The 13,921-nt window shown below is 35.4% G+C and overlaps 1 protein-coding gene across 1 annotated transcript in view; it reads left to right on the top strand.

Moving 5' to 3' along the window:
* The window catches only part of Cntnap5 (contactin associated protein family member 5), a 772,002-nt gene that overhangs the window by 176,792 nt on the left and 581,289 nt on the right, over positions 1–13,921 (top strand). Inside the window, exon 2 of the mRNA XM_047547046.1 lies at positions 1,324–1,428. Within this exon, the coding sequence (XP_047403002.1) occupies positions 1,324–1,428 (105 nt within the window). The remainder of the gene's footprint in view (positions 1–1,323; positions 1,429–13,921) is intronic.

The following is a 13,921-nucleotide window of genomic DNA, read 5'->3' as shown; positions in this document are numbered from 1 at the left end:
AAGAGTATTATCTAGTGGAAGATACAAACAAATAAATGGATTATTTATTTTAATTATAAGATTAAGATTAAGACAATCTATTGTTCCAGCCAGTTTTGTGTTCCTAAAGCAAAATACACGAGACTAGGTCATTTATAATGAATAGACATTTATTGGTTTACTTTTCTGGAAACTGGAAAGTCATGTATAAAGTTTCTAGCATTTAACAAGAGCTACTTACTGTGTGATCATATGGTAGAAGGCAAGAGTGTAGGAGATCATATTCCAGAAAGCCCTTTTATTAAGGCATAAAATTCATCTATGAGAATGGAGTCTTCCTAGTTTAATCATCTTTTAAAGGTTCCTCCTGTTTACACTGCTTGAATGGAAATTAAATCCCAATACGTGTTTTGGAGAGTACAGCATTCTAATCAAAGCATCAATATTCTGCATGTAAAAGATAGGATCCTCTATATGAAAATTGGATGGTCATGGCATTTGTGTCAACCTAGAGGGACATATCTATGGAGTCAGGACCATGTCTAAGCCTGTGGCTTCACCTGTCTAATATTTGGATTTTATCAAACATGAAGCCTTAGAAAACATCTTATCTGGGGTTGGGGAGATAACTCAGTTGGTAGAGTGTTTGCCTTGTAAGCCCAAGGCCCTGGGTTCAATTCCTGGCACCACAAAAATTTTAAAAAGTTAAAAAAAAAAAAGAAAAAGAAAAAGAAAACATCTTATAACATTTAGAGATGCCTGAAGTGGTAACTATTGAAGTGAATATCAAATTCAAGACTATAAAAAATGCTTTATGGAATATAAATGAGCCATTAAGATAAGTAACTTATTTTCCAGTGACATTCACAGAGAGTAAGCTATTCAAAACAATCTTATTCCTCTAAATAAAATTACTATAGGAGAACTTGGGGACTGAAGATGGGAGAATAAATATTATTTACCCCTATAATAGTCTCCCTTCTCATTGAATAAGAGCAGTAAATTGATGCTTTGCTCAAATGGTCAATTAAAGGAAAGGATGGGGTAGCTGGGCTTTTAAGCCAGACCTACCTAGGCAGATGTGACACTCCTAAGTGAGTCTTGTGACTATAGACAACCTACATGACACCTCTGAACATCATTTTCATCTGTGAAAGGAAATTACACCTATCCTTCATACCTGTTGTGAGAATTAGATGCATTAACACAAGAAAGCAATGATGCCTGACTTTATGCAGAGAAAGTGATTAATAAAAGATGGTAGTTAATGTCATGATTGGCCTCTTCATGGAATACTTCTTGTTAATGCAATCTAATCTATTTTTCTCTCTCTTTCTCTTTTAGACAACTGTGATGACCCATTAGCATCCCTGCTGTCTCCAATGGCTTTTTCCAGCTCCTCAGACCTCACTGGTACTCCCAGCCCAGCTCAGCTCAACTGGAGAGTTGGTAGGTAGAAGGAGAAAAATCCCGAAATCAAGTGCTAAATAAGAACACCATGAACCCATGAGAAAAAGTGATCTTTTTGTATACTGGATTCATGTCCAAAGGCAGTGTTCAGAAGATGTGGAAGAAGAAGGGTTAAAATCTAATCTAGCCATACTTCCCATCACATAATGTACATCCAGAGTATGCTGACCCATGTTCCTCCAAAGCACAGAATCCCTTTTATTATTATGAGGCCTTTGTGAAGATTACTTTTAAAAAGAACTCGCTTTATTTTATACTTTGCGTATCTAACATAAACAGCTATAAAACATGTCTTTACAATACAAAGTTTATAGAATAATGAAGTTTATTAAAAATCTTCAACTTTAATTTTACTATAAAATAAATAGTTCTGTCTTTAAGAATATTCAAAATATCAACTCAAAGTAAGAACACAAATAATCTATAATCTTACTAGCAGGAGATAACTGTGGATAAGTACCTAGTATGTAACTTTACGAGTGCCAATAAAAGTCAGGGTAGACACCTGGAACTAATCTCTGGTGGAAAATGCCCTTAACAAATATGATATTAAATGTCTAAACGTATATGCTTTAATTATATGGGGGTGTTGAGTTTTATAATGTATATGAGAGATATAAAGATAGAAAAAGTGATATTTGACTTACTTCAGTTTTAAAAATTATCTGATAATATAGGAATAACTGATTAATATTATAAGCTTTCTTGTAGGTGGAGAAAAATTATGCAATTTCAAAAGACTGTCTGATATTTTAATTTATATTGATTTTTCTTGAGTATTGTTTCATCAATATGTTAAGACCAACTCCATTAGTAAATTTTTCATTGTTGAACAATCCTTGCATCCTAGCATATGTTTTAATAGGTTATTGTGTAATTTTTAAGTGTGTATTTTTAAGTGCTGAAAGATTTAATTTGTGAAAACACTTGTTTATAATTTTAATCTCCATCAACAGTGAGATTGATTTATAGTTGTTTCCATGTTTACTGTTTATTTTGTACTGCATTTCACAAGTTTTCTATTATAATGGGACCAGTAATTTAGAAGTCTTAATTTATTTGATAAAGTCATTTAGGAATACATTCTTCCATATTTGAACACTCAAAAATATTTTTTAAAAATTGCTTATGTACTGACCACGTATAGCCTTTCTTTTCTTGTCATTATTCCCTAAACAGTGTAGGATAACAACAATCTACCTGGCACATACAACATACTAGTTATTGTAAGAAATAAAAGAGACAATTTAAGGTATATGGGAAAATGCGTATAGATTATATGCAAAGACACTACAGCATTTTATACCATGGACTTGAGCATTCATGAAATTTGGTACCAGAGGAAAACTGTGGAACCTAACCCCTGTGGATTCCAAGGGATGACCTAATTATTCTAAAAGCAAAAGAATAGCCAATTGTAGAGATAGCAGAAAAAATATTAATAGAATTTTGTAATAATACTGATCTTTGCTGATTATTCTGCGCTGCACATTTTATGAATAATTATGCCTAAATAATGATATAGGTAACAGAGTTGTTTTAGAATAAGCAATGTGATCTTTTACTTTCAAGTGGGGTACCTGAGACTGTGAGAAGTTGCATGATTTGTCCCAAATCACACTGCTAGAAAAGTAAATGCTTGTTTTCAAACCTAATTAATCTGAATCTAAGTCTCATTTTCACAATCACCACATTAGCAAATTGATTCACAAGTACAGGTTAAAGAGGGTGAAGTAGAAAAAGAAAGTGTTAGAAATTAATAGACTACAGTTCAGACTATAATACTTAAAAAAGTTACAAGTTACTTTGAGTTTCTCCAGGTCATTTACCTGTTGTTGACCTCAGCTTTTTATCTGTGAAATAGCCTCAGAAGGCCTGTTTTGCAACATTAAGTATAGAAAGAGACAAGAATTGTATAACCAAAAGATCTTCCCCACTGCAGGATAAAGAACTGGGAGTGGATCAAGGAGGCCCACTGTTCATTCAGGAAGAAACACAGGTGGGGAGATTAACAGTTTCCAACAGGGCTTGCTGGAATAGTTTGTCTCAATTCCATTCAATCTATGGGCATTTCCTGGGAAATGTGGGTCCTGGTCATAGGCAAATCCTTCCTTATTAGATAGGTAGTGACTAGGAGCAGGTGTCTCTTTCCAATAGATAATAGTCCTGCTCCAGTATATTGGGAGTCTGGGTGCCTCAGCCTAAGGTCACTGTGAGTGTATGTAGAGGACAATTCCAATTCCCTCAGCTCTCTTAACATCCAAATCCAGAAAGTTGAGCAGAAGATGCAGTCATAGTGACGGGATGCATTGGCCTGAACCTCATCCTCCAACACCAAATCCCCTTCCTCCACTGGGGCCTAAACCTGCCCACAGAGGAGAGTAAACTCAGATTCTAGTGGGTATTAGATCATTGTTTCTCATCCCAGGGGTGCACATTTGAATCATCTGAAGAACTTTACAGGGAACAATGCCTGAGTCTATCTTGAATCATCTGAAGAACTTTACAGGGAGCAATGCCTGAGTCTATCTCCTGAATATCTGAGTTAACTGGGATGAGATTCAAGTGAAGTTATCAATCAAGTGAATAAATAAATGCTTTCTGAGTGATTCTAGAACACAATAAGGGTTGTGCAACTACTACATTGCATGAATTCATGGGTAATACATCCTTCCATGATTACTGAGCACCTTCTGTTTGTTAGGCATCATGCAAAAACTCTGACAGAGAGTTGGCAAAATAGACAAAAACACTATCTGTAAAGAGTTGACATGGATAATGCAGACAATAATCAAAAACTGTGATACTAATTAATACCTAACATGTCACTAATGATAATAATGTAAAAATGATATTATAACTTTGTTTAATATTAATTCTACACATGGATATATATATGTATAAAATAAACTATATATATGCTATCCAGTGTATTTTTAGCAGAGCATGCATATATAAAGATTCAAATATAAACAAATAGTTGAATATATATAAAGTAAGAGTCATAGGATTGGGTGTAGATAAATGCACATGCACACATGTAGTAGGAGGTATTTATGTATATGGTTGTCTCTCAGTATCCATGGGGGATTGGCTTCAGGACTCCAGTGCATACCAAAATCTATGGACACTCATGTCTCTTAGATAAAATGGTGTAGATTTTCATGTAATCTGTGTGCACACTCCTATATAATTTAATTTATCTTTGGATTAATTATAATACCTAATACAATGCAAATACCATGTAAACAGTTATATTATATTGTTTAGGGAATAATGACAAGAAAATAAGCCTATGCATGTTCACTTGATAAGCAATATTTTCAAATATTTTCCACCCCTATTCCTTTAAATCCTCAAATGCAGAACTCAAGAATAAAAAGGTCCTGTATATATGAATGGATAAAGTAATATACACATGTATGTACACACATATATAAGATAAATGCATATTTTGTACATGTTAGTATAAAACATATAAGTGATTATGTAATGTTAAGAATGAATTTTGTAAGATGAATGGATAAATAAGCAAAAATTTAATACATTGTGGGAAAAAACTCATAACTTTAATTAATATTGGACATATCAGTAAAAGTAAAGACTTAATTTTCTCCTTCTCAAACTAGACTTATATCCTGTTCATTCACTCTCAGGATCTAGAAGTTATTATAGCCCTGAACACTCCTTTTCCACATAGACTCCTTTAAATCTTCCCTTTTATTTTATGAGGAGAAAGAACAAATATACCCCAAGAAGCACTTAGTACCACAGAGTGTGAAACCTGCAATGCTCTCAGATTTCCTCAGAGATGTCAAAAATCTTCTCCCTGAAAACAGGGATTTTGTGTGTAGGAATTGAAGTTTTTATATCAGCTTATGCTACCAGCATATAAATCACAACCATCACACACTGGTCCCTTACCAGACCAGAAGCTTCACTGTTCTAAGCCCTTACGGTATATCTATTCAGTCTTCACAACTGTTTTCCATGTGGGTGTCATCATTATACCTGTTTTAAAGGTGAAAATTTTATGGTACAGAGAGGAAAACTGTGATCAAAGTAGACCTTTACCCTTTAAGTCTTATTACTGGTCCATGATCTTACCCACTACCCACCACCCACTGTCCTAACAAGAGGGTCAGCACTACTTTGTTACTTTGAAGAAGGAAAGATGGGGGTCATTGTCATTAGTTCATTTGATTCTCCCCCTGGTGTTATTGAGGTATACTTGACAACTAACTTGCAGATATTTAAGAGGTATAATGTAATAATGTATGTACATTGTAAAATGATTATCTCAGCCAGTTAGTTAACATATCCATCACTTCCCAGTTACCTCTTTGTGTCTGCAGAGTTGGGATGGAGCATGAAGAGAACATTGGACCTACGCTCTTAACAAATTTTATGTACATGAGTTTTATTATCTATGGTCATTATGTTGTACCATTGTACACCTCAGAATTTATTTCTTAAAAATATAAGATGGTATCCTTTGACCAACATCTGATTGTCCCCATCCCAAATTCTACAAACCAGTACTTTACTCTCTGCCACTGTGAGTTCAACATTTTTAGATTCCACAAAAATGTGCACTTGTTTCTTTCAGTTTGGTATTAGCCATCCTTGTTTTGATTTTCCTTCCCTTGATCATTAATGCTATTAAGAACCTTTTTGTGTTAATTTGAATGACTTCTTTGGGAAAAAAAAAAAAAAAACTCCATTTAGATCTTTTGCCAATTTTCTAATTGGGTTATTTGTTTTTCACTGTTCAATTGTATGTGTTCCTTATATATTTTAAATAGCAACTCCTTATAAGACATATGATCTACAAGAATTTTCTCCCATTTCATAGGCTTTCTTTCCCTTTGTTGATTGTTCCCTTTGCCATTCAGAGCTTTTAGTTTGATATAGTCTCACTTACTTATTTTTGCTTTTTTTTTCCCTCTATACTTTCAGTGTCATATCCAAAAAAGCATTACTTACCTTGAAAATCAATGAAAAATTACTGCGAGTATACTATGTGTTTTTCCTGTGCTATTTTCAATACCCAGGGCTCTATCTCATTGTATTCCGTCTCATCCCTTCAACTCCTAACATGCTCTTTTACTCTACAGATTTTCTAATATTGTCCAATTGCAATGAGCTGCTTTAGTTAGTCTCATTTCTCTCTCTCCTACAAGAGGGCACTGTGAATCTGTCTCTTTCAGTTCTACTGCCTAACATCAAACCCTTTTCCCTTCTAAATATCCAAATACCAGGTTTTACACACACATATGCACATACATACACACATAACCATATCTTCTAAACTGGATTAAGATTCTGAATGAGCAGGGGCCAACATATAAATTCATTCTTTTAATCCAAGAGAATATGAGCAATACTTGATGTGAACATATGATTATAAGTAAGGTTAAAATCATATCTCCTATACAAATACAGAATGAACCCATAAAATTGCTCAGCTTATTAAGGAAGGAAACAATAAGATGGTGAAGCTTCAAGGAATGTTTTGATGAACTGGGTATTCAGATATATCTTGAGGGAAAAGCATAGGATATTAGAATAAGTTGCTAGTTAGATACAAAACTGGCTAATGTCCGTATTAGGGTTTTTCAAAGGAATAGAACCAATAGGATATGTATAGATATGTAAGAAGAGATTTATTATGGAAATTGACTTGCATGAATATGGAGGTTAAGTTCTACAAGTTTGAGAACCAGGGAAAACCAGTGATGTAACTTAGTGTAAGCACAAAGGCTGAGGATTTGGGAATCCAAAGGAGTAACTCTCAACCTGAGACCTGAAAATCTGGGGGCTGCCTATGCAATCCCCAGAGTCCAAGGGATAAAATTTGGAGCACTGATGTACAACAGCAGGAGAAGATAGGTGTCTCACTTCAGAAAAGACAGTAAATTCACCTTTACTCTGCCTTTTTATTTTATCCGGTCATTCAAGGAATTGGATGGGGCCCACTCACATTCTTTAAGACTTATCTGCCTCACTCAACCAGTTTATTTAAATTCCAATCTTTTCTGCAAACATACTCACAGCTATAATGAGAAATAACACATTACCATTTCTTTAGGTGTCCCTTTACCATATCAAGTTGACAGTTTATACCAACTGTCACCATGTCTTATGTCATAATGAAATTCAGGGATTAATCTTCCCCACTAGATGGACAATTTTAAGTTAACACTTAACTTCACAGGATCCGAGATCTAATCTACCAGAAAATAACAAAAACCAATAATAACTGCATCTGTCTAGAGAATGAAATGTTCTTTAAGTTGATCTGATAAAAAGAGGATCAGGATGATATTGATAGGACATACTGATTAATTTTCAATTTTTTTACCGTTTTCTTAACACATTCTATTTAATCATTTGTTCATTTGTCACAGTAATTAATGAATTCCACCTATTATATGCCATCCAACTTTCTACCCAACACATTCTGGTGTTCTCTTGAAGATGAATCTAAATTGTAAAACCCATGATTTTCACAAAATTACATCTAGCTCTATAGACTCAAGTGTGCTCAATGGCATGATTGCAGTTCATCACTGCTGAACTAGTTCACATATGTAATGTTCCCTTCAAGTCCCTGGGCAACATGTAAAATTGTTGAATCCCCCAGGAAGCATAGAAACTATTGGGATACATTGATCATGGATAATCAATGGACACTTTGTTTCCAGTGTGTTCAATGTATTTAATAACGCACATCTGACTACACTCAGGAAGAAAGTATACTTAGCTGGTAAATTGTCTTTGGTAGAAGCAGTGATCCATTCCAAAGTTGAAGGGAAGAATACAGGAAAGGCTATACTGGGCAAAGATGGCAGATGAGCTTCCTTCCATCTTCAGTAAAGCAAGTGTAATGAGTTCCATCAATGACACACTAATCCCTCTGAGCAACAAAAAATAAATAAATAAAGCACCCTTGGAAACAGCTGTTGACCTGAGCTATTGCTGTGCCAATCAAGATCTGGGAAGTTCACAGCATGAGGAGGGGGATTAAATGGTTAAAACCCAACTGTAATAGTCTCTACACTGCTATCTCATCTGTGGAGGGGATTTGCTAAATGGAATTTTTGTTCTCTTCCTTCCACACACCCTTTGGCCTCCATCTCATTTCACACGAAGAAAGTGAATAGCAAGAAAGAGAACTAATTACTTTTGAAAAAAAATGACAAAATACATTAAGCTGGGGGTCAGATCACCATTAACTTAGGTTGCCAAGTCAATCTATGTAATTGTGGCTTAGGAAGGATCTGTCTTTGTCAAATGTGATTTGTTTTGTGGCAAGAAAGCTTTTGATCTGGGCATTAAGTCAGCTGGGCTTTGAGAAGCACTTACTGTCAGCGGGAAGTATAGGAGCTGGTGGCAGAGCATGAAGCCGCTGAGCTGAGCTGTGGCTTAGACCTTGAAAATGAGGGGAAGGATTTAAGTTACTTCACATGATTAAAAGGCAAATAGGAAAAGACATCTTTTGCCCCATGAGAGGAAAGGTTTATATTTCTCTTCCCCATCCTCTTTTATTTCTTTCCAAATACAGTTCGCAAACAGTCTTGTTTACCATTTGTCCCTTGAAATTTTAATCCTTCTTCCTCACTCAAATATATTTTTTTGAGATGTTTGCCGGTGTAAGTTGAGATTGTATGTTTCTAGCATGACAATTTTGTTGCCATGGAGAATTTGATTTTTCACGTCAATGCATTTTCAGCTTCAAGGGCTTGTGGATGGACGAAGAGGCTTAAAGCCCTTGCATCTCCCTTTGGTGCTGAATTCATGGATGCTCCCCACCCCCAACTCCCTTTGGGCCACAGTGGTCACAAAGTACTAAGGATCCAGGAAGGCCTTTGGAAGTTGGTTTTCAGTTTGTAGTCACAAGACCATCCATGAGGAGATGAGAATTGGCAACGATGCAGGAATCAGGGTTCATACACACAATTAGCATGATATCAACTGTCTAGGGACTTGCTGCAGATCATCAGGAAATAATACTAAGGATACGATTTACTGCAAGTCTAGAGTGTCTGCTTACAAAAGAAAATACCGGTCTCTCATCTGGCCTGATTGACGTATGCATAATATGGATAAAATTTGATATATTCAAAAGGACAGTGGGATCAGTCATGGTGGAATTAGACTTGTAATTCCAATGGTTCAGAGGACTGAGGGCAAAAGATCAAAGGTTATAAGCCAGTCTCACCTCAGCAACTTAATGCGGCTGTAAGCAACCTAGTGGGACACTGTCTCAAAGTAAAAAAAATAAAATAAAATAAGGCTGGGGCATTCAATCCCTGGTTACCAAAAAAATGAAAGAAAATAATAAAAGCAAAAAAAAAAAAAGACACTGGGAAATGCAGAAATCATTTACTGGATTCCCTGTTGTACCCCTTGAAATGCCCTTTCGTTCTTTTTAGCACCTCCCTTTCCTTTTATCATGTTCTAACTGCCCCAGACAGGGTATGCATTAAAACCTCTTCTTCCCTTTCTTGCCTCATATCCTCGCAAACTACTTGGTGTTTCCATGGGGAGCTTGTTAGAAATGTGAGACCTGAACTTCTACCCAGAACTATTAGATCAGAACCTGTACTTTAACAACTGCTGCATTTGCATATGCACATTCAAATTTTAGATGCAACAATCTGAAGCATTCCTGTACCTCTGTTCCTTCAATTATTATCCCCATGACTTTTTCACCCTGAATCTGCATGGTAAGGGAAGATGGAAAGTGTCAGAATTGGTCTATTTCTCATGCTAAGGAACCATATCGAAGCTTCAGTTCTCTTTTTTATCATCACACTAGTACTCTAAAATACTTGATATTACTTTCATTTTTAAAGATGAGGAGACAGACTCAGAGAAGTTAATTCACTGACTCAAGGATACACAGATAATTTTGGTAGGGTTAGAATTTGAATCTAGCCTGTCTACTGCATATTGACCAATATATTTATTCATGTAGTTCTGAAATCTTAATAAAAGTGTGCACTGGCAAAATTATCACCCCTTCAGCTAATTTTGACATTCCAACTAGTGTATCTATCATTTTAAGCACAGAACACAGGATTTTTCAGACATCCAGGAGGAAAGAGATTCCTATGTGCATGCCTTCTGAATGTCCATGGTTCATACTACAAGCTCATATGCCTGTGGGGACAATGAGTCTTTACCTAGATATTTAAATAGCACTCTAGTCCTCTTCTTTTATTAGGGCACCTATAGATCATCAAGAAATGAACAATAGAAATATTCTGCTCTTTACTGGGCATGGTGGCACACACTTGTGATCCAGAGGCTCAGGAGGCTGAGGCAGGAGGATCACAAGTTCAAAGTCAGGCTCAGGCAAAAGAGAGGCACTAAGTAGTTCAACGAGACCCTGTCTCTAAATAAAATACAAAAAAGGACTGGACATGTGGCTCAGTGGTCAAGTGCCTCTGAGTTCCATCCCTAGTACACCACCCCCAAAAAGAAATATTCTGCTCTTTAAGGAGATTTAGGATATTGTATCAATGCAAGACAGATCCATTACAATGGCCATGTTATTTGACAATCAAAACAATGAAGGTGGAAGGAGGAAATTTGAATATTTTTGCTCTGTAATAATACAGTGCTTCAAAAAATCTAAACTCACCATTGGGTCCAACAAAAGTGATAGAGAAATGAAGCTACTTTACCCTTTATCTCTTTTTTATCCTTGATGGCTGATCATTTCCTTTGAAGGTCCAAGTTGATATTATGTCTAAGTAGCACCTATAAAATGTTATCTCAATGAATCACCAATCTGACATCTTTAATACTTTGGGGAAAGACAAGAGCTTCTTCAGATCATCAGTTCATTGTATTTAATTATATACTTAAAAACCTTTACAATGGAATTAAGAGAAGGATCATTAATGTTTTATTTTTGTCTAGTGAATGACAGTTTACTACCAAGTTTGCAATATGTGTCACAATCAGGAGTAAGTAAGATACAGTCTTATACTACTTAACAAGAACACATTCTGAAAAGGGGATCATAGTTGGTTTGATCTTTGCGGAATAGTTTAGGATGCATTTGCACAAGTCTAGATGGTAAGTTCAGTCACTCAACTGGCCTCTCAGCACAATCAAAAGATGTAATAAATCCAAAATGTATAAGGATACTACTGGTATAACATGGAGAACTATTTCATAGTAAATGTTTTTTAATAAATAAAAGGAGTACACTCTAAAATAATGATGAAATGTATAGTACATCAAAAACATAAGCCAGTAATGTGGTCATTTACTATCAAGCAGTTTCTACGATACATAATTGTTTGTGTTTTATGTGTATGTGCCTTGGAATACCTTATGTGCCTTGGAATGCCATTGGTTTGTTTACACCAGCATCATCACAACCATGTGAGGAATATGTCTACCACAATATGACCAGGGTTATGATCTCACTATGTACTAGGAATTGTTAGCTCCCTTTATATTCTTAAGGGACCACCATCATATATTGGGCCATGCTTGACCAAAATGCTACTAGGAGGCACATGACTGTGTCTTTGAATAACACATTGTATGATGAATATTCTTGCTATGTCTAATCTGGGGTATTTGGGTAGGATCCACTGGACTTGTTTATTCTGCTAGAAGTCTTTTACTTAAATGTCTTACACTAACTTTTCTCAGTTATCTTAATCAATGCAATAGTTTGTTTATGTTTTTATTTCATTTTCTAATCAATGTACAAGTTTGATAAAAATCCAGATTTTATCAAAGACTCCTTATCATGTGTTTTGTGAAGGAATTGCTTATAATGAATCTCAATCACAAAAATATACATAACAATCAGATGACTTTCTAGGGCATCTTTATTAGCATCCATCTGAGTACAGATAACAGAAAATCCAGTTCACATTGCATCAAAACAAATCTTTGAGATTAAGTACACAGAGATAGATAGACATCCCTAGTTCTAGTTCTAGATCAAGGTGGTTGCAAGAGTGTTATCCTGTAATAGTTCATTAATCTGAATATTCCTTTTGTGAGGTTTTGTTTCTTTTTTTGGGTTTTTTCCTTTAAAAAAATTGTTTACAGTACTGAGATTAAAAATAGGGTCTTGTGCATGGTAGGCAGATACTGTACCACTAAACCATATCCCAATCCCTGTTTTGTGAGATATGTTTAATTTTTTTGCTGTATCTCTAAATGTTATATTTTTGTATTATAACAACATAAAAATTAAAAATAAAATTTATTACCGTCCTCAGTGAGGGCAGGTTCTATGCTGGTCAGTTCAACAATGCTATCCTCAATGTCACATCATCCTGGAGTTGACATTCCTGTCCCACCTCTCAGCCAGGCACAATTGTGCTCTGAATTTGCTTCCTGGATTTGTTTTCAAACCACTGAAGTGGTATTCAGCAATGTGATGAATGACACCTAGTAACTTGACAGAAACGCATATTAGCTGTTCTCATAAAAATCAACTAAACTAGAAATGCTCGTGGTAGGACCTGAAATCTTTTTCCCAAATTTCCCAAGTTATTTGAATACTCCCAAAAGTTGGGGATCCATCAATTAGAACATTAAATTATTGGGACCTAAAACCCAAAATCACATTTCTCCCACTTCACCAACAGTTTGTTCTCATGGCCAAGTATTTATAATTTTATTGTATTTCTACTCCTGAAAGGAATCAGTTATCAAGGGGCATGGAAGTACCATGACTGTCTTACCATCTCACAGGGGATAAGGGAATAATTATATTTATAGACCATAATATTTATATACCATGTCTATCAATATGCATTTTCTCCCTTTTTCTTGTCTTTCACCTTTTCCTCTCTGCACAGCATTGTTTGTAACATGACTTTAGTGGAACAACTTTGATTTGCATTCCATTCTCTCTTTAGCTGTATCCCCTGCCCTGCCCTGCACCCACTTTGATGCATTATATTACACATCTTCAAACCAAAAGATTAACTTTCTGATGGAGGGTTTTACTAATGACAGAGTTTCTCTTCTGCATAAAAAAAGTGTACTCAAAAGGAAGATTTTGGTATAATACAATTAAACATTTATGCTTAATCTTTTTGTATCCATAGTGATGACATTGGTGAGTACTATCTTACTTGATCCTTGGTAGGATAGACACCCAACACATTATTTTCACAGAAGTAAATAAAAAACTTGCCCATAGTTCCAAAAGGAAGGAAGTGACCCTTTTAACTCAAACACTAGACTAGACTGGGCCCTGCCTTTCAAACACAATTGCTTCAAGAAACTAAGTTAAATGTACTATGCTCAACTGTGTACGAAGTATGTTGCTCATGAAAGAAAGGCTTTAAGTGGCAATTCGAACAATTTGATCGCTGCAGTTTCAAATGACTTCCAATTCCACTTCTCCATTTTCCCTTCAAAGATATTTGAGAGTGACTTTTTCTCTATAAGCCTAAAAACAGGAAGCCTATCTTACTTT

The sequence above is a fragment of the Sciurus carolinensis genome, chromosome 3, assembly GCF_902686445.1.
Source record: "Sciurus carolinensis chromosome 3, mSciCar1.2, whole genome shotgun sequence".
Lineage (NCBI taxonomy): Eukaryota > Metazoa > Chordata > Mammalia > Rodentia > Sciuridae > Sciurus > Sciurus carolinensis.
Note: the sequence above shows the minus strand (reverse complement) of the source record. Positions and strands in the feature narration are given on the sequence as shown.